Genomic DNA, 22,418 nt, shown 5'->3' with positions numbered 1-22,418 from the left:
AATGTGACTGGATGATTTGCTTTCAAAAAGGGGATACCTCTCAATAAGAGAGACATAATTAAAAATTTATGGATGAAATTGCATAATATTTTGAATTTGCCTTAAAATATTCCTGTCAGGGCTCAGTCAGTTAAGTGTCTACCTTCGGCTCAGGTCATGATCCCAGGGTCCTGGGATCGAGCCCCATGTGCATGGAGCCCACTTCTCCCTCTCCTTATGCTGCCACTCTGCCTACTTGTGCTCTATCAAATAACTAAAAACCTTAAAAAAAAAATTCCTGTCACCCCACCCTCCAAGTTATATCACCACCCAAGGGGGTGATATAACAGGTAAAACAAGAACAGCACAATGTATAGGTAAAAGTAAATGTAGATGATGGATAGGCAACCTGCCTACTTTAATGCATATTTGAAAATTTTGATAGTGAAATATTAAAATAATAGTTCTGACTTCCAATCCATTCTGAATCATATGTCATCAATGGCATTCCATATTATGGTATTCCCTATATATATATAGTAAAAGGGAAAGAGTCATAAACTAAGCCATTAACCACTGCTCCAAAGACATCCCTCCAATTTTTACCTCCATTAATAACATTTTTTGTGTACACTTAGTTAACCACCTATACATTTACCTATGAGAACCCTTATCTTATGTACTTGTAAATTAAGGTATTCCTTCCCTGACACTATAGGGCTCCATTTGAACTAAATGACTAGAATTATGATATATATAGCTAGCTAATAATATAAATAATCTGAAGAAAGAAATTGAGAAATTAATTTTAATTAATTTTCATAAGGTAATTAAGGATATTTCATAGATTTAATTGAGCCAATATCAAATCATGAAAAATTATAAAGTAAGACTTTCTCATAAATGTTTTAAGTGTTTAAAAATGTTAATTACACAGCAATATGTCCAGATAAAAGACTAAATTTCCCACCCTCCTTCGTAACTACTGAGATAAAAGCATAAATCATTACATAGAGCTAGATAGGGTAGGGAAAAATTTCTCAAACAGTGCTCACTCAGCTGAAAAAAAAAAATATATATATATATATTTTTTAAAGATTTTATTTATTTGACAGAGAGATCACAAGTAGGCCGAGAAGCAGGCAAAGAGAGAGGAGGAAGCAGGCTCCCCGCTGAGCAGAGAGCCCGATGTGGGGCTTGATCCCAGGACCCTGGGATCATGACCTGAGCCAAAGGCAAAGGCTTTAACCCACTCAGCCACCCAGGCGCCCCTGAAAAATATATATTAACTCACCACCTCCTCTCCTGCTTTTTCTTCCAGGCCTAGAACACTGATGGGACCACTGGAACTCCAGCTGCTAACTTGGAGGCTAATATGATCATGAATATGGAAGCCACAGACTATGGATGATGGAGAAGAAAGACAAAAGGATCCTGGGTCCCAAATGATTACATGGAGCTTCCAAAATACCATTATACTGCCTGGCCCAGTATTTCTTTTAGATAAAAGAAAACTAAACATCCGTTTGTTCATGATATTTTAGAGTTTACAACATATAAAATACTGCCAATCGTAACTGACAAGGTTAAAAAAGTATATAATTAGGGACGCCTGGGTGGCTCAGTCGGTTGAGCCGCTGCCTTTGGCTCCGGTCATGATCCCAGGGTCCTGGGATCGAGTCCCGCATCGGGCTCCTTGTCCAGCGGGGAGCCTGCTTTCTCTCTCTGCCTCTGCCTGTGACTGCCTGCTTGTGCTCTCTCTCTGGCAATAAATAAATAAATAAAATCTTAAAAAAAAAAAAAAAGCATTTGAAAAAGTATATAATTAATGTTAACTACAAAACAAAGTTTAAGAACATCTTTCACACAATATACACTATTATTAAAAGTACTAGCCAAAATAGTAAACTTAGTAAATTTTAAGGGAAATGGCTGATAACTTTAGTTGCTAAATCTCATTAACATTATAAAAATCCCTTATTTCAGGGGCGCCTGGGTGGCTCAGTGGGTTAAAGCCTTTGCCTTCGGCTCAGGTCATGATCTCAGGGTCCTGGGATCGAGCCCCGCATCGGGCTCTCTGCTCAGCAGGGAGCCTGCTTCCTCCTCTCTCTCTGCCTGCCTCTCTGCCTGCTTGTGATCTGTCTGTCAAATAAATAAATAAAATATTTTTTTTTAAAAATCCCTTATTTCAGGAAAGTACAAATATTTTTTAAAGTTACCTAAGCTATCTGAGTACTTTGCAGCTTTAAAAATTATGGTACTGCATCATCAATAAAATGAAATTAATATTCTTAAATACTAATGTCCCACTATCATGAAAATTACTAATAAGATAAAAAACCCAATTTAAAAATGAGCAAGGAACTTGAACAGTTTTCCAAAGAAGACAAACAAACAGCCAATAAACACATGAAAAAAGGTTCAACATTATTAGTCATTAGGAAAATGCAAATCAAAACCAATGACATACCACATCACATTTACATTTTCCACATTAAGCTAGTCACCAAGTCCTGTGAAGTCTACCTCCATAATGTCATCTCTAAGTATCTTCTTTGGGGAGTTAAAATATGAGATGGTAGTTCAAAGTAAAAGAAATGCAAATGATTCTTAACCATAAAAAAACCATACGTCACCTCATCCATGACAAAAATTACACTATAAACATCACTTCACACCTACTAAGATGGCATGATTTTTTAAAAAACAGAAAATAACAAAGCTTGACAAAGATGTGGAAAAATTAGTTTTTTCTCATACATGCTCGTGGAAGTGTATAATGGTGTAGCCATTACGGAAAACAGTTTGGCAGTTCCTCAAAAAGCTAACCATACAATTTATCATATGACCCAGCAATTCCGTTTCTGGGCATTTACTCAAAATAACTGAAAACAGGGACTGAAACAGATACTTGTACACTAATATTTACTGCAGTATTATTCACAGTAGCCAAAAAGTGAAAACAACACAATCTGTCCATCAGCAGATAAATGGATAAACAGAATGTGATACATACACACTCACAGACCCACAAACACACAGACACACACTCACAGGAATATTATTCAGCCATAAAAAGTAAAGAAATTCTGATACATGATAACAACACAGTTAAACCTTGAAAACATTATGCTAAGTGAAAGCCAGACACAAAAAGACAAATACCACAATGATTCCACTTGTGTCTAACACAGGCAAATTCAAAGAGACAGGAAGTAGATTAGACGTTATCAGGCACTAGGAGAAGAGGGAGCAGTTACTGCTGAATGAGGAGTTTCTGTTTGGAGTAATTAAAAAGTTTTGGAAATAGTCATGATGGCTATACAACATTGTAAACGTAATTAATGTTACTGAATTACACTTAAAATTGGTTAAAATGGCATTTTTCTAATATATAATTTTGACTATAATTTTTTAAAGAACTGAATCTGTACACTATTCTTAAGTGGTTTTTGGTATATACTAAAATCCAGGGAATATGACAGCAATTATATACTTCAATGGATTCTGTTTTTTTTTTCAAATCTGTGTTCTTGCATTCATACACTGTATTTTCTTAACTATAACATTATTTTTTTAAGAATTTAATAATCCTAGTTAAGCAAAAAAGAAAGTATTTTTTATGGTGTAGGAAAACTACTATACCTGAAATAAAAGTTACTCCTATCATTCCTGGGGGGAAGGGGTCATGTCAAAAAATATTCTAAAAAATCGGGGCGCCTGGGTGGCTCAATGGGTTAAAGCCTCTGCCTTCGGCTCAGGTCATGATCCCAGGGTCCTGGGATTGAGCCCCGCATCGGGCTCTCTGCTCAGCGGGAAGCCTGCTCCCCCTCTCTCTCTGCCTGCCTCTCTGCCTACTTGTGAACGCTGTCTGTCAAATAAATAAATTAATTAATTAATTAAATAAAATAAAAAATATATACTAAAAAGTGCTGATATTTAAAAACTTTTCTTAAGAGGCAGCTGAGTGGCTCAGTCAGAGAAATATCTGCTTTCAGTTCAAATCATAATCCCAGGACCCTGGGATCAAGCCCCACACTGGGGGAGGGGAGACAGGGGAGGGGCTCAGGGCTCAGGTCACTGATCAGCAGGGAGTCTACTTATCCCTCTCAGTCTGTCCCCCCCAACCACTTGTGCTCTCTCTCAAATAAATAAATAAAATCTTTTTAAAATATAAAAAATTTAAAACTTACCTCAAATTTAAACCATTCTGAGTTCCACTGAGGGTTGAGAGACTTGAGATACACATCTGTTTTAAAGGTGGTATTTCCAAATTTTACCTAAAAACAAATAACAATACAAATATAAACATCAAAAATATGAATAAAAGTAAACTTTGATGTCAGCCAAGCAATGGGAAGAACCATGGAAGGGGAAAAATAGGGCAACTATTCCTTGAAACTAAAGGGAAGAAAGTACAATCCAGTAAGTTTATAGGCTACACCTGAAGTAAGAGATTACCTCCAGCTCTGGCTGACTAGCTCTACACAGAAATTAAAAACAGACTATTTTGTCAACATGAAGGAAGTATTCAATATAGCCTTCAGGGAACAAAAGCTCAGACCAAAGAGGAATCTTAATGGCAGAGAACCAGTGAGAATAAAATCAGAAGGTAAAAACATCAGCTGACCATCCTTTCACCATCTCAGTTTGGGAATCCAAAACTCCAGCCCATTATTGTAAGAACTTAGAAATATATCCTTGTATTTTTCAGCTTCCCCATTTTTGTTTTTTTTTTTTAATCCCTTATCGGTGCACATATAGTGATAAGCGACAAACCATTATCTTTAAAGGTTTTATCTTCAAGGACGATGAAAGGGACTGGATGGGGAAACTATCTTATTTCACAGCCAGTCTTGGCAGACACTAAATTACAAAGATCCAAAAATAAATAAGAAGGGAATGAAGCAGAAAGCAGGCTAAATACGTGGGACTTGCTTCCACCAAAGAATGGAGACTATGAAATCTGACTCAACTTGAGAAGTGGTCAGGAAGCTTAAGAGCAAAACAGCTAGGGAAATACTTCCTAGATGGCCTTGCCTTTCCTAAATTTGATCTCTTCCCTAATTCTACTAGTTACTACCATTATCTTTCCTAACCTCTAAATTAACTAAAGCTTATCCTCTTTAAGACAATTTCCAGCAGTAAGAGACTCTTAATCACAGGAAACAAACTGAGGGTTGCTGGAGGGGAGAGGAATGGGAGAATGGGGAAACTGGGTGATGGACATTAAGGAGGGCACATGATATAATGAGCAGTGGGTATTACGAAATACTGATGAATCGCTAAACCCTACATTTGAAACGAATAATAGAGTATACGTTAATTAATTGATTTAAATTTTTTAAAAAAAGACAATATCCATCACAAACACACTGTAGATTCTTAAGAAATGCTAGTTCAAGCAGATAAACTATGAAACCTCCTCTCCTTTTTGAAAGAAACCTCCTTCTCCTTTGGTATTATAATATTTGCTGATTTTCTTGTTTTATCAGTCCAGGGAATTTTCCAAAAGCAGAATATCCAAAAGAATAATTGCTTTTATCTTCTGTATATTTTCCTAGGTGTTTTATCATTTAATTTGAATTCTTAGGCATGGTACCAACCATTTTGGTGTTTAGGCAGGTTAGAGAGTAGAAAAGGTTAAAAAAATTATGTGAAAATAGTAACTTCTGGCACGATAAAGAATGTAAGAAAGTCAAAGATAAGAAAGTGAGAAAAAAATATTTGCTAAATATATACTAAAGGGCAACTTTCCTCAATTTCTAATGAGTTCCTATAAAGCAATATGAAAAAGATCAATAATACAACAAAAAAAGGCCAAAGGACATGAACAGACAATTCAAAGAAATGGAAATATAGATGTTTTTATTTATTTTAACACAGATGTTGTTAAAATACAGTTAAATGTTGAACAACATGGATTTGAACAGCATGCATCCTGTATAGGCAGATTTTTTTCAATATACGTACTGGAAAATCTTTTGGAGATTTGTGACAAGTTGAAAAAACTCATAGACAAACCATGTATCCTAGAAATAGCAAGAAAACTAAGAAACAGTTATGTTATGAATGCATAAAATATATGTAAATACTAGTCTATTTTATCATTTACTACCATAAAATACACACTAAGGATAAAAAGTTAAACTTGATCAAAACATGCACAGAAATACGTAACAGACCACACATGACACCATTAGCAGCTGAGGGAAATGTAAATGAATGGAAAGATGCAGTATCAAATTATAACTGCATAAAATGAATTGTACTATGTACTGTACTACTGTACAATAATTTCAAACCATCTTCTGTTGCTACTGCCATGAGCCCAAGTATTGCTAGTATCCGCTTAAAACACTGTGTGACACTACCCATCTCTGTGTAAGCAGTCCATCTCTTCAGTAAATTGCATACTGCAGTACAAAGTAACCTCTCACAGTTCTTGCGTATTTTTCATTGTTTAGGCAACACCGTAAATCTTATGCGACATCATCGGACCCATACGAAGTGCCACTAGTGTTGCTTGAAGTGCTCCCAAGAATGAAAGAAAAGTCATTATGTTACAAGAAAAAGCTGAACTGCTTGACATGCACTGTAGTTTGAATTCTGCAGCTGCATTTGCCTGTTACTTCAAGATAAATGAATCCAGCATAAAGGACCACTGCAAAAAAAGAAAATCCGTGAAGCCAACGCTGCAGCCATGCTAACAGGTGTGAAAGCCTTATACTTTCTGCAAAATACCTTTTTATCTCATATTGAAAATGCAGCTTTTATATGGGTGCAGGGTTGCTATAAGGCAGGTATATTTATAGAGCCTAATATGATTCAAGAGAAAAGTAAAGTCATTATATAAGAACTTAAAGCAAAAGGAAGGTGAAAGATCTAAAGCTGGATAATTTCATGCCAGCAAAGGATGGTATGACAGTTTTAGAAAGAGGACTGGCTTAAAAAATGTCAAGATAACAGGAAAAGCAGCTTATGTTGACCAAGAGGAAGCAGACAAGTTCCCAAACACCATCAAGAAAATCACTGAGAAGAAAGGATATCTGCCTGAACAGATTTTTAATGCAGACAAAAGTACCCTATACTGAGGGGGCGGGGGGAATGCCACGAAGTGTATTAGTCAGGAAGAGAAAAAAATAAACTCCAGGATTTAAGGCAAGAAGGGATAGGCTAACTCTACCATTTCGGGCAAATGCAGTCAGGTGTATGATAAGAACTGCCTTTATCTATACAGCTGTTAACCCCCAAGCCTTGAAGAGAAAAGACAGACACCAGCTGCCAGTCTTTTGGTTGTACAACAAGAAGGTATGGATAACAGGAATCCTTTTTCTGGATTGGTTCCATTGATGATTTGTCCCTGAAGTCAGGAAATATCTTTCCACTAAAGGACTGCCTTTTTTTTTTTTTTTAAAGATTTTATTTCTTGGGGCGCCTGGGTGGCTCAGTGGGTTAAAGCCTCTGCCTTCGGCTCAGGTCATGATCCCGAGGTCCTGGGATCAAGCCCCACATTGGACTCTCTGCTCCGTGGAGAGCCTGCTTCCTCCTCTCTCTCTCCCTGCCTGCCTCTCTTGCCTACTTGTAATCTGTCTGTCAAATAAATAAAAATTAAAAAATCTAAAAAAAAAAAAAAGATTTTATTTCTTTATTTGACACAGAGAGAACGAGAGAGAGAGAGAGAGAACAAGCAGGGAGAGCAGCAGAGGCAGCAGGAGAAGGAGACTCCCAATGTGGGACTCCATCCTACAACCTAAGCCGAAGACAGCCGCTTAACTGACTGAGCCACGCAGGCACCCAAGGGACTGCCTTTTAAAGTTCCTTTGATACCGGACAATGCCTCTAGCCACCCAGAACCCCATGAGCTCAACACTAAGGGCATCAAATGGCCTACTTACCCCCAAACACAATCTTTCTATAATCAGCTTCTAGATCAACTGGTCATAAGAACCTTTACAACTCGTTACATGGTATTCTTTGAAAAGGACTGTCAACACTATGGAAGAGAACTCTGATGAGAAAACATCATGAAAGTCTGGAAGGATTACACCACTGAAGATGCCATCGTAGTAAGCCATGACAGCCATCAATATTAAATAAATTCCTGGGGGAGAAAACTATGTCCAGATGTTGTACATGACTTCACAGGATTTACAATGGAGCCAATCAAGGGAACAAGGGAAGAGTTTACATACATGACAAAAAAGGTAAAAGGTAGAAGGGTTTAAACATTTGAATCTTGGAGAAATGTAAGTGCTAATAAACACCACCAGAAGAATTAACAGAAGACAACTTGATGAAGATGAATGCTTCCAAACCAGCACCAGATGATGAGAAAAAAGCTACAGAAGAAGCAATGACCGAGAACAAATTGATATTAGACAACCTGACAGAAAGGATCTGACTATTCAAGACTGCTATTGATTTCTTTTACAACATGGACCTTTCTAGCATACTAGCACTGAAACTAAAGCAAACAGTGGTACTGTATAGAAATAGTCTTCAAAAAAATGAAAAAGCCAAAAATGTCAGAAGTTACAACATATTTCAGTAAACTTATTCCACATGTGCCTGCCTTTCCTGCCTCCCCTTCCAACTCCTTCACCTGTTCTGCCACCCGAGACAGCAAGACCGATCCCTCTTCTTCCTCCACTTACTCAACATGAAGACAAGGATGAAGACCTTTATGACAATCCACTTCCACTTAATGAATAGTATATAATCATCATGCCGTACAGATAATAAACTTATCTGTTGTGTATATGTGAATGTCTCCATGTGAAAATCTAATAACTGCATGGCAAGAGCTGTCTGAAGCACTTCTGTGTCATCATCATTGCCTAAGTAGTCATCCTATGCAAGACTAGTATAGAAGTGCTTAGCCTATACTTACATAGCCATAGGTGAGCAATATTTAACACAAAATTAATCAGATGTTAGCTTTTTTTCCTAGGATTTATTTACTTATTTGAGAGAGAGACGCGTGCTCAAGCAGGACGGGCGGAAGAGGGAAAAGCAGGTTCCCTACTGAGCACGGAGCCCAACGTGGGGCTCCATCCCAGGACCCCAGGAACACGACCTGAGCCAAAGGCAGACGCTTAACCAACTGAGCCACCCAGGTGTCCCAGAAGTTAGTTTTCTTATTGTTTTATAACTTTGCTTTCAAAGTGTTATGTAGCTACAGTATGCCTCTCCTTCATAATTGGGGAAACTGCTACAGCCTATAATCACAAGCAAATGATACTTTTAAAAAGTTACATTTCTAATGCTATATTACTGTATGCCATAAAAATTTTTTTTATAACGATTCACTTGTTAGTATATAGGCTAGGCTACTGTGAAGCAATCCTATTACACTGAGCTGCCATAAAGCAATCATACTGCTGCTTCTTTGTTATCAATGCATAAATTATATTTGTAAATAAACATGAATTTCTTTTTCACATTATCTTTTCATTTTTGATGTCTAGTGTTAGTAATATGTATAACATCTACTATGGTTTGTATCATTTAAGACAATATTGATATAGTTACAGGTGATTCAACCTATAAACATACAGCATAAACTTACTGTATCTACAAATACAGCACAGTACTGTAAATGTTTTCTCTTCCTATTTTCTTAAAAACATTTTCTTTTCTCTAGTTTACTTTATTGTAAGAATATAATATAAAATACATATAACATTTCAACTGTGTGTTAACCAACTTTATGTTATCGGTAAGGCTGATGGTCAACAGAGGCCATTTGTAGTTAATTTTGGGGGTGGAATCAAAAGTCATATGTGATTTTCAACTGTGCTGGATTGAGAGGGGGATGTCAACTGCCCCTACAAGGCCCCAAATGGCTCAAGGGTCAACTATATACCAAAAGATGGTCAACCACAACAGAAATGCAAACTAAACCAACATTTTTACTTATGTTTGCAAACTGTTTGAAAACAGTATTGATGAAATCTTCTAATACTTTGTTGGTGGGAGTATAAAATAAAACAATCTTTAAGGACTGCAGTTTGACAATGTAGCAAAATGTTCAATGCCTACACCCTTTAACTTCATATAGAAGTACACAATGACATGTACAAGCAGCATTATAGTGAAAAAGATTGGAAATAACCGAGATATCCACCAATTTGGAACTGGTTGAATGAAGTATGGTAAAGCCACACAGTATAGTGCTAAATAGAAGAATGAAGCAATTCCCTCCGCACTGTACAGAACCACCACCAAGATAGATCTTTCTTCTGTGGAACAGCATGTATGGCATACTTTGGGAGAAAAAAATGGCAAAATGTTGTAAGTCATATAATCTATGCCTATATATAGCATAGGTTATTTCTAGGAGGTTATACAACAAATGTTAACAGTGGCCACTACCAACAACAGAACTGGTTGTTAAAAGAAACACGATGTGAGAGGTTAACCCACTTTGAACCTTCTGAATTCTGAACCGCACATATATATTTCCTATTTGTAAAATGTATTATTTTAAAACTCAAAAACTTAAAAAATTCAAATTAAAATCATAGTAAATTTATTTTGTTTGAAATTATGGAATTCTGGATCCACTTCCAGGAATTTATCCTAAAGAAGCATTTTCACATGAGTCTCCTTCCTACAACACACTAAAAAAACCTAAATAATCATTCAACAGGAAAATGATTGAATAAATCACATGTCTTGCTACTAAAAGAATGGAGCTGATTTTAAGTACTGCCATGTGGAAATGTCAATGCAATAATAACTGAAAAAAAAAAAAGCTGCAGAATCTATAAAGCATGACTACGTATTTTAAAATGTAAGTAAGTTTTTTTTTTTTTTTTTTAAGGAAAGGAGGGGGAGTAAATGAACACATGCCAAAAAACTGAGAGTAATTATCTCTGAAGAAAGGACTGACATGGTGTAGGGAATACAATACAGTGTAGTAAGTACCAAATAAGGGGCTTTCAAGTTTCACTTCTGAGTTATTTGAATCTTTTGTAATGGGAGCCATTTATGTATTACTTCCACAATTTTTTTTTTTAACCACGAACAGTAAGAAATGAACTTAATGGGGGTACGGGGGACGGAGAGCCTGGGAAGAACAGAAGTTACTGTTCAGTTACTAATTTAATTTTCAGTACATTTTAATATCTAAAACATCAAGGAAATACTTCTTAATTTACCTAATACCAGCTTTATTTGAAGTAAAACATTGTTAGGATTATGAAATCATTCAAAACCTTTCAAAAGCCAAAAGCTTAGGTTCAAGCACCAAAACTACCATATCATTCTTTAAATTATGAATTCAGGGTGCCTGGGTGGCTCAGTTGGTTAAACGTCTGCCTTTGGCTCCGTGATGATCACAGGGTCCTGAGATTGAGTCCTGCATGAGCTCCTTGCTCAGCAGGAAGCCTGCTTCTCCCTCTGTCTGCTGCTCCCCGTTTGCATACTCTCTCTGACAAATAAATAAAATATTTTTAAAAAATGGAAATGTATTCAATAATTATTTCTATGACCTCAACAACACAAATATCAAATACCTCAGCCCCCATAAGGAGCCCCACATCAGGCTCCTTGCTCAATGGGTGGCCTCTTTCCCTCTGCCTGCCACTCCCTCTACTTGTGCTCGCACTCTCTCTCTCTGTCTTTCTGACAAATAAAATCTTTTAAAAATAAATAAATAAATTATGAGCTCAGCCATCTTCAGGTTTGTTTCACTATACTGTACTGCTATATTGTGTTCTTTTGGTCAACTGTCTATTCTAGATATAGTAAAGATCTGATAGCCCCCAACTGTATCAAACGAACAAACAAAAACCAAGATTTTAGGAAAAGAAAAAGGCCAGAATGCGTACTTTGCCAAATTGTGATGATTCCCCTTCTGTTAAAGAAGAATCATAGTTCATTTGGTCTTATTTAATTCGGAGGAGCTTTTATTACCCAGCAATTAAATGAATGCCTTACAAGTTTGTTAAAGAACATCAGGGATTTTAATGAGATTCCCTAGTAAAGTAAAAGCATTCTCTTTCCCCACTCATTAGCTAAATTACCTTGAGAAAGTTATTTAACCTGCTATTTAGAGCTGCTTCCTCCTCTGAAAGGGGGACTGTTTTATTACAGGAGAAAATGCATGTAGAGACTAGCAAAATGTCTGGTATATCATTAAATATTAATTTCTTTTCTTCTCCCTATTCCCTCGAAGGCTCCTGGATAAACACAAAATGATAATATAGCTTGTCAGTTTGTAACATGCTCATTAATACTGGGAAATTTCCATTAATACTTTTATTATACAGAACTTCATCTCATTCATCCTGGGGATTCCTGCAAGAATAATCATCTTTAACTACTACTTGGTGGGGTGCCTAGGCGGCACAGTTGGTTAAGCGTCCCACTCTTGGCCTCAGGTCAGGTCATGATCTCATTCATGGTCCTGAGGTTGAGCCCCACATTGGGCTCTGTGCTTAGCAGGGAGTCTGCTTGCGATTCTCTCTCTCTCCCTCCCCCTCTGGCCCTTCCACCAATCATCCTCTCTCTCTAAAATAAATAAATTAGTCCTTAAATACATACATACATGTATGCATACTATTTGGTCTTCACTGGCTTCCTAAATTACTCACATCACACACAGTAGAAATTCCCTCAACCAATGCAATCAGGACCAGTATTTGATTGGTTAATCAAATAATCTGGTAATCTGGTTAAATCAAAGAATCATTAAAAATGATTAAAATGGTAAACATTTTAAAAACATATAAATATTCATTCCCCTATATTTGAATGTAAGGCTAAGGCCTCTTCTTTAAGTAAGGGTCCACTATTTTAGAGTTCTGCATCATTTTTTTTTTGCATAAACCACACCCATAATGTACCATCTGTGATTTCCAGTTTGGGTTTTTTTATGTGGTGGGAGAACTTAAAATTGCTTGTAAAAATATATGAACACAGAATCCTAGATTTTTTTAGTCTTTTCTCCATCTAATTCTAGAGTAATGTTTAGTGACTGTATCCATATGTCTTTACATAGCATTATCAACTTCATTTTCACTCTTATTTCACCAATTTACATAAAGTTTAAGTAAATTACAATAACAAATAGAGTTGGCATAAACAGGTTTGGGGAAAAAACATAATTATCTCTTGGTAAAGTATTATCAGCCAACTGATGAGAGAAGCAGGAACATGAGAGAATAATCTAGCAATATGGGGTATTCAAGAATACACTCATGGAGGGAATGCAGAGCACTGGGAACTGTGGTAAGTGAGCTAATAGAAGTTAAGAGAGCTTCTACTGTACAGTCTTCTCCCTCCGCTAGTTTTCAGACCATTCAATAACCTGCATCCCCCCTACATAGCAAATTTTATTCCACAAAAGAACCCTCCCAGCAATTACAGATGTTCTATCTCTCTCCTTTTGCTTTTACTGAGATTGTCCTATTCATCTAAAAAAGCCCCTTTTCCTCTCTGCCTATAGAAATTTTGCCATCCTTCAAGCCCAGACCTCATGACCAGTTCCGGCATCGTTAACTCCCTTTCCTATGAGCTTAAACAGTACAAGAGGCTACATAACACAATTTATCCCTTTATTATATAGTAATCCTTCATTATCCCCTTTTTCCTGCATTAATCTTTCCCTTCCTACAGGATTTTTCCTATTACCACAGAAATATGTTCTAGTATCTTCTAATTTATTTTTTTTAAGTACTAAAAGCTACATACTCCCCAAATACCACACAATTTCTCCTCTCCCCTTCATAGCCCTGTTTCTTGAAACAGTTGCCTATTCATGCCACACCTCTTCCTCACCTCCCTTGTATTTTAACCCTCATTAACTTACTACAGTATGGGCTTTCTTGACTCTCCTTGTCAAAATCAGTAACAACCCCCATACTGTACAATTCAGTGATTTTTCTGTTCTCTTTACTTGACCTCTCCATGCCATTCAATGGTTGAGGGCTTCCTCTTTCTAGAAACTTTCTCTTGCATTCTGAGACATTACTTTCCTGATGTTCCTCTCTCTCCATTGGCTGATAATCTGTTTTCTTCCCCTAATCTTCCTCCTCTAATAGCTTAATGTCAAGTTTTTTCAAGGATCCATACCTCTTCCCTCTCCCCCTAAGTCAGAGGTTTACAAAAGGGACAGACTAACTCCTAAGGGAATTTTAGAAATTTCTATGGGTGTATTTGTGGAGAATAGTTCTAATATTTAGAAGTAGGGCCAGAGAAGTCACGTATCCTGCAATGCAAGAAATAGTTCCCGACAATGAAGACTTGTCTCATGTCATGACTTTCAAATGTCCTACCAGATAATCACATAGGATTAAAAACCTTACTCATTTTACAGATAAAAATGTTGTAATGCAGGAAGAAAGGGGAGGCTGTAATGCAGTTTTCAGACATAATTGTCAAAAAATATAACCATCATGTAAATTAAGTGAAAATTCTGCTTTTCCCCATTAGTTGATTATTTTGAAAAATCAGATAGCAATGAAGGTCTAAGATGTCAAAACTGCACAACTGTCTCACTATATGGAGTCATATTCACGTGATTTTTACACATAGGTGAGACGCTCCCTATCTTGTATCCTTGCTTTATTTTCTCCATATTCTTACCATCTATCAGTTTATCTTGTAATTACCTTCTTTATGAACTTCATCCTCCCACTAAAATGTGAGTCCTATGATTAAAGAAATTTCTTAGTCACTACTATATCTCCAGCACACTGTACTATACCCAGTACAGTGATGGATATATACAAAGACTTAATAAATATTCACGGACTCAATTTGATTACTTCGTATCTTCTACTGTGATCATGAACAAGTACTTCTATATTGAAATACATACTAAAAAAATTCTCTAATTTGTCAAACTACTAGTTAGAACAATGTATTGATTTATTTTTTTAATTGTAAGGCTAGGTTACATTGGCCATAAATATTATGACAGCATCGTAAAGAATGGATTTCAAAATACCTGCTATATAAAGGGGGCACTGGGTCTCACAGAATGGAAAAGCAATGGCCTGTATGAGCTCATTTCTAACTCACATCTCTCTTCTTCCCCCCCTCCATCTTTCTTCTGAACACCATACTCACAAATCTAACTCCCTCATGGATAACTCCAATTAACATCTCAAACCTAAGACACCTAAACAGAAATTGATCCTCCACCCACTCAAACAATCTCTACAAATGCTCAGAAAATTACCCCAAAGACTCCAGAAAGCTGTGAGTCATATTTTAGCTTCCCTTTCTCTGGCTCCCTCCTCTAGTCAACCAACAAATCCTCTAGAATCTATCTTCAAGGTATATGTGAAATCCACCCACTTCTCTCCATTACCAAACCAACATCTTGGCCCCCACCTTCTCTTTTTATGAACTATTACAGAATCTCTTAATTAGTTGTCTGCTTCAGCTCTACCTCTCTTCAGTCCATACTCCAGACAGGAAAAGGAAAAAAAAAAAAAAAAGTACTAATCTCAACTTCCCATAGAACTTAGAATAAAATCCATATTCCTAATCATGGCCTCTAAGGTCCTGCATGATTGGCTCCTTGACTAACTCTCCAACTTTATCTTGTGCCACATCCCAGCCACACCCATCTTCCTTCACTTCCTAACATACTCCCTGAGGAGCTGCCTCCTCCTCATCCAGTAGGTCTTTGATTGACCCTGCCTCAGAGGTCTCCTGCTCACCCAACCCAAAGTAGATGTTCCCTGTTAATCTCTATTGTTTTCTTCCATGACACTCACCACAATTACCTATTTAATCATTTCTTTACTTTTTAATGTCTGTCTCTTCCACCAAAATATAAACGCCATAAAACTAGGAGCCAAGTCTAGTTTGTTCACTATCACATAGGCATCAGTTATGCCAGTGACTAGCACTGGCCTGGCAAACAGCATTCAATAACTTGCTGAAACAAGGAATTAAAAGTCACTCTTGAATCCAACCATTCTCTCACCAGAAAAACCATTTATTACAAAGGCATGACGATTTTACCTAAAAAATGTCCCTCAAGGGGTTCCTGGGTGGCTCAGTCAGTTAAGCATCTGCCTTTGGCTCAGGTCATGATCTCAGGGGTCCTGGGATCGAGCCCTACATTGGGCTCCCTGCTCAGACGGGAGCCTGCCTCTCCCTCTCCCCTGCCCCTGCTCATGCTGTCTCGCTGTCTCTCTGTCTCTTAAGGAGGAAAAAAAAATGGGAAATATCCCTCTCAAGTCTTCCTCCTCTAATCAGTTCCCACAGTCATTCTCAACATGCACATATTGTGTGGATAATTTTACCACCTTCTTAACTGATCTCCCTGTCTCAACTTTCATCTGTCCAGTCCATCATATAGTCCATAATATAGTCATCCTATAAACAACCTAATAAATATCCTATTCCATTTCTCCTTAAAAAGTTCTCTTTGTTTGCCCCTGCTTATAGACTAGGAAAAATTATTTAGTACAGAAAGTGAGATTTGGCACCAACCTACTTTTCCAGCCTCCACTACCCACATACTCCCTTTTACTCCAGATACATCTCAAACCTAGTTCCCTGAACATACCATGTATCCCATTCTGTGCCCTTGATGTTCCCTCTGCCTAGTAAAATCCTGAGTGTCCTTCAAGATTCAGCTCAAATGTCATTTTCTTAGGAAAAGTTGCTAAACTTTCAGAGACAGAATTAAGTTTCCATATTCTACAACACTCATCACCTTGTCTAGAGAGTCAATGTTAGCACAGTGGTTAACAGAACAGACCACAAGCCTATTTACAAGGTTAAGAAACCTTGGGAAATTATTCACTGCTCCTAGGCCTCTGTCATCTTAACTGTAATATGGGATAACAATATAGTAGGACTGTTATGAGCAATAAGAATTAAAAAGTAGTTAGCAAAGACCTGGCAATGAGACTCAACACGTCAGCTATCAGTTATTAACCTAAACTGTATGCGTCAGTCCCTGAGCTACTTGAAAGCAAAGACTATGCTCTGGCCATCTGTGTATCCCCACTGCCCAACATCTGGCCCAAGAGCACACTCAGCATGTTTCTCAAATTGGGATTAAGAATGACTACGGCAATGTTTGGGGGGAAAAACTGCAGTTATTAAGTCAGAGAACCTTTACAGAACATCAAGAATAGTTTATATTACGATGAAATCAGGTAGTATATTATCCTGTAGCTGTCAAATCTAAGCATTATTAGCCTAAATGATTATTATTCTAATGCTCTGGCTCATCAAGTCAGTTTTTATTACAATTTTTACTTGGCTTCTTTCAGACTCAGGGTTATTACTTTCCGGGCCCTAGGCCTGTGCTAATTTGCATGAGCTTTAAACTAATCATCTGGCTTAAAAAGCAATTTTGCAATTTAAACCCATGGCACTTAATTGGCTTCCTACCTCAAGGCACTAAATTACCCTGAAACAGCTCATCATACCAAGTCTGTACAAGAGCAGAGGGCGATATGGTTGTGTTTACACTGATGATTCAGACAATGTTGTGCTCAAGAGTGGATTACCGGGCCCTCTAGGTCTCCAAGCGCCCATAACGGACTGTATCTACCTTCTTCACGTGGTCTCCATTACTCTGGCTGGAGGAACCGCCTCTCCTTGAGTAGATGGCGGTACCCACGTGCGTGTGCGTGTGTGTGTGCGCGCGCGCGCGCGTGTGCTTGAGCTCCGCCGGCTGCGCGGCCACGCCTCGGGATCGCCTCCTGCCTGGCAGGTGGCCCACTCCTGACATTAGGGTCACCCCAGCATGCAGAGCAGTAAGAGCCTCCCCGCGCAGGAAGGGCACCACAGACGCCCTAGAGCGGGGCACCCATCACACGGGCTGCTGTCCCGGCGCTCAAGCCCTCAAAGGAGGGCTTGGACGAGCACCCGCACAAAGGACAGCGGCCGACAGGAGAAAGGGCTGCAGAGCTGGGGGCGAGGCGGGGCAGGGCGCTCCCTGTGTTTTGAGGGGCAGGACCTGGCACCAACCTCCACGAAGGCATCAGTCAGGTCACTAGCTCGGTCCATCACTGGCAAATGGCGCCCGGCCACGATTTTCACCTTGAGCTTGCCAGGCATCTTCTCGGCTTCGGCCTCTCCTTGGGCTCCTGCAGAAACAAACAAGCGAGTCTGCGCCGAGCTCCCAGCCGGGCGGGGGAGGGGCGGGAGCGCGCGGGGAGCTGCGCCTCGGCGGGAGCGCGCGGGGTAACTGACAGCCGAAGGCGCGCGAGGGCGCGCCGCGCCGCCGATCGCCACTCACTCTCGGATGAATGAGGGGGCCGTCCAGCACGGGCGCTGAGGCCTCATTCCGGAGAGGCAGCCGGAGGAGTGGCCCCGGTGGATTCTTCCACCCCGGTCCCACAGCGCTGGCAAGAGAAGGAAAAGCCAGCCAACATCCTGTGGACGACCTGCCACCCCTACTTCTGTTTTCCTCCCCCCAAAATGGCGGCTCTCGGGGCGTGGAGGGAACATCGATCATTCGGCGCTCGGCCCACTTCGCAGCGGCGAGATTAAATCGGCGGAAAGCAGATGGAGGGGGCGGGGCGGACTTCCAGGAAGCCGGAGGGCAGGGAAATGGGTCGAGCCCTGCATCATCCACCGAGCCGGGGCAGTGGGTCTGTGTGCAGCCGTTTGCGAGCGGGCGCCGTCCTTCCCGAGCAAAGTCCGCGTAGAGCTCGGGGGCATCGCGGGTCTCTCCCTTCCCAGCTACAAACGCCGCACTGTCGAGAGCTGTGATAGAAGGAGCAGAGGCGGAGACTGTTAGAGGAGCGATGTCAGTCGGGCTTTAACCACGTTTGTGAAATCAGTTTACCTGGAAGGAATGCAGTTTTGGTTTTATATGAAGGAGAGTTAGAAATTTTAGGGACATCTCGGGTAGTCGTAAATATTCTATAGCAACATTTTTTATTCAATCATGTACACGTGTGCTGGGCTGTAGATGTTACTGTGGGTCTTGGGGAAAAACAAAACTTTGAAATCCAAAGCCGCTGGTTAGAGAGTTTCCTCTGCACGCCCAGATGGACGTGGTGTGTTTACTAAGGATCAACAAGCCAAAGACCTACCTTGCAAGCAGGAGTTCAGGACCTCCTCCACTATGAAATTTCTAGACAACTGCAAAAAACAAACCTGATGCCCTTAATGAAACACCTGGAACAATCGACCCAATAATATATGTAAATAAACATGCAAAAAGGAGGCGAAATCTGTAGGCTCAAACCACCGGGGAAAAAATTAGGGAAATTGAGGCACACGCACAGGATGTAACCTAAGTCACAGTATACCGACTATCAACAGTACATGCCATATCAAACAACAAAATCGCCATTAACAATTCAGGTAGAAAGATTTTACCACTGGATTCATTAGGAATGGAAAATTCCCAAATGAAGATTTTTTTTTAATTGATACACCTTTTCTTTTCTTTTCTTTTTTTTTTCTTTTTAAGATGTATTTGAGAAAGAGAGAGCATGGGGATGGGTGTGGGCAGAGGAAGAGAGAGAACCCAGAGCATATTCTGCACTGAGCCAGGAGCCCTTTGCAGGGATGGATCTCAGGACCCTGAGATCATGACCTGAGTTGAAACCAAGAGTGGGTTACTTAACCCCCTGAGTCATCCATGTGCCCCAAACTGATAAATCTTTTTAACCTTAAAAATACTGAACAGGGGGGCGCCTGGGTGGCTCAGAGGGTTAAGCCTCTGCCTTCCGCTCAGGTCATGATCTTGGGGGCCTGGGATCGAGCCCCACATCGGGCTCTCTGCTCGGTGGGGAGCCTGCTTCCCCCACCTCTCTCTGCCTGCCTCTCTGCCTACTTGTGATCTCTCTCTCTCTCTGTGTCAAGTGAATAAATAAAATCTTTAAAAAAAAAAAAAACAATACTGAACAGGTTGGGGCATCTGGATGGCTCAATGGATGGAGCAAGTGACTCTTAATCTTGAGGTTGTGAGTTCAAGCCCCACATTGAGTGTGGAGATTACTTAAAATTAAATATTTTAAAGAAAACACTGAACGGATTAAATTAACTCTAGACAGTGGTGACCCAGAATTCTCTTTAGAAGGCAAAAGTTCCTTCTATAGAGGAAATATTGTTCACGTAAGTAGGAAGTTAAAATCTTACAAAGAGAAAAGAAAAAGTCTTCCTCAAAATAAGAATCTATAAGATAAATCACTGACTTTTCTGACCAAAGAAAACTTCATCCACTCAAACTACGAAAAAAGAGTAGAAGAGTACAGCTCACATGAGGATTTCCTTGCATCCTACTTCAGCTTTTTGTGGAGTCTAACTCTACTCTTAAAATGCCTTTACCAAACACTCACGGTGAGCAACACTATGTGATAAGTTAATTTTGGTGTGTTTTGTTTTGGTGGTAGAGTTGAAATAGTCTTTTTTTTTTTTTTAAGATTTTATTTATTTGAGAGAGGTGAGAGAGAGAACACAGAGAGAGGGCAAGGGAGAAGCAAACACCCCACTGAGCAGGGAGACCAATGCAGGGCTTAATCCCAGGACCCTGAGATCATGACCTGAGCCAAAGGCAGATGCTTAACCAACTGAGCTACCCAAGCACCCCAAAATAGCCTTTTTACTGAAATCAGAGTAATACCACACTACCAATTCATTTAAAAAAAAAAAAATACTGAGTATCAACAAAAGCCGAACTATGGAAAAAGCCCAAATGTCCATCGACTGATGAATGGATAAAGAAGATGTGGGGTGGGGGGGGCGGTGTATGTAATGGAATATTACTCAGTCATCAAAAAGAATGAAATCTTGCCATTTGCAATGATGTGGTTGGAGCCAGAGTGTATTATACCAAGCAAAACAAATCAGAGAAAGACAAATACTATATGATTTCACTTATATGTGGAATTTAAGAAATAAACAGATGAACAGATGGGAGGGGGGAAAAAAGAGAAGGAAACAAACCGTAAGAGACTTTTTTTAAAGATTTTATTTATTTATTTGTTTGTTTGTTTATTTATTTGACAGAGAGAGACACAGCAAAAGAGGGAACAGAAGCAGGGGGAGTAGGAGAGGGAGACGCAGGCTTCCCGCAGAGCAGGGACCCTGATCCCAGGATTCTGGGATCATGATCTGCGCCGAAGGCAGACGCCTAACAACTGAGCCACCCAGGTACCCAATCATAACAGACTCTTAAAGGCAGAGAACAAACTGAGGGTTGTTGGAAGAAGGTGGGTGGGGGGATGGGCTACATAGGTGATGGACATGAAGGAGGGTTTTTGTTATGGTGAGCCGTGGGTGTTGTGTGTAAGTAATGAATCAATGAGTTCTACTCCTGAAACCAATAATGCACTGTATATTAACTAACTAGAATTTAAATAAGAATTTGAAAAGAAAAAAAAGTACTCAAACATAGAAAAAAATTAGAAAACTCAAGTTTTGCAACAATCTTAATGGAAAACAATGCTTTGTATTATAAAATGTTGTGATATAAAAATATATTTGCAAATTGCACAATTAGAGGTTAGCGATCTCAGCCTCCTAATTAGTATCCTGTAAGGTACTTGTACATACATACCTGTTGCCTTAGGCTTCATTAACAGGAGATTATAATTAAGATGTTTCCTGAAGACTTTTTTTTTAGTAGAATTAAGCCTGACTTCAGTTTGTTTTCTAATAATGGTACTAGTTTCTTTTAATTAATGCTGGGAACAGTGTTAACTTTCCTGACAAATCTATCATGATCTGGTTCCTAATTAGCTTCTGTAGCTTCATACTTCACCACTTTTTTTGCATCTTAGATCCCATAATAATAGCATGTGTTGAGTACCAGCTACTGAATTCAGTGCTTCACAGCTTTTAAAGGTCTCTAGAATCTTATACAATAGGAATTATCAGCCTTCATCCTATAAGTGAAGAATTTGAGACTTTGCAATGTTTACTTGATAATGACCCAAAGTCACGGAGCTAGTAATGTTGGAGACAGGATTTATATCTAAGCAATTTGATTCCAAGAACCCCTCTTTAAAGGCTGTGTATAGTTTCCTATAAATTATGTTTTTTTTCTTTTTTTCATACGCTTCCTAGCAAACACTTAAGAATTCATAACTCAGAATGTTATTTCTAATGTCTTCCCTTATCTCCTGATAAACGTACTCTTCACTTTCACTACTATGCTACCACTAAATTTAATGCATCTATTACTGCACAGTCTATATACATAATTCTTTATCTTTCCCTCTTCCCTATTAAACTTTGAGCACCTTGAAGGGAAGGACTATTTCCTGTCCATCTCTCAATTCTCAGTTCCCTCCCTGTGCCCTTCATGTAATCCACAAATTCTTGTGCAATTAAATATTAATAACACATATACATTTACTGCTTTGCTCTCTCTTTTCTGGCTTCCTAAAATGTTCTTTGAATCCCTCTCCACCCCCAAGGTTAAATTTCTCAAGGGTTATCTATAATCGGTGCCCTCCCCTCACTTCAGAAATAGTCCTAAAACTATTTCTGAC

General features: G+C 39.0%; 1 protein-coding gene across 2 annotated transcripts in view; it reads right to left on the bottom strand.

The window, feature by feature from the left end:
- C2CD5 (C2 calcium dependent domain containing 5) overlaps positions 1–18,392 on the bottom strand; it is a gene marked incomplete at its 5' end in the record, with an annotated part of 93,977 nt that extends 75,585 nt beyond the window's left edge. The window contains 3 exons of one of the 2 annotated variants that reach the window (XM_080812019.1): positions 4,173–4,259; positions 17,935–18,053; positions 18,206–18,392. In XM_080812019.1, coding sequence (XP_080668145.1) covers positions 4,173–4,259; positions 17,935–18,024 — 177 coding nt within the window. Of the gene's footprint in view, positions 1–4,172; positions 4,260–17,934; positions 18,093–18,205 lie in introns of those variants that run through there. The other variant, XM_080812018.1, reaches the window with a different exon arrangement.
- Between the last annotated feature and the right edge of the window lie 4,026 nt (positions 18,393–22,418).

The sequence above is a fragment of the Martes martes genome (genome assembly GCF_963455335.1).
Source record: "Martes martes genome assembly, chromosome: 8".
Classification (NCBI taxonomy): Eukaryota; Metazoa; Chordata; class Mammalia; order Carnivora; family Mustelidae; genus Martes; species Martes martes.
Note: the sequence above shows the minus strand (reverse complement) of the source record. Positions and strands in the feature narration are given on the sequence as shown.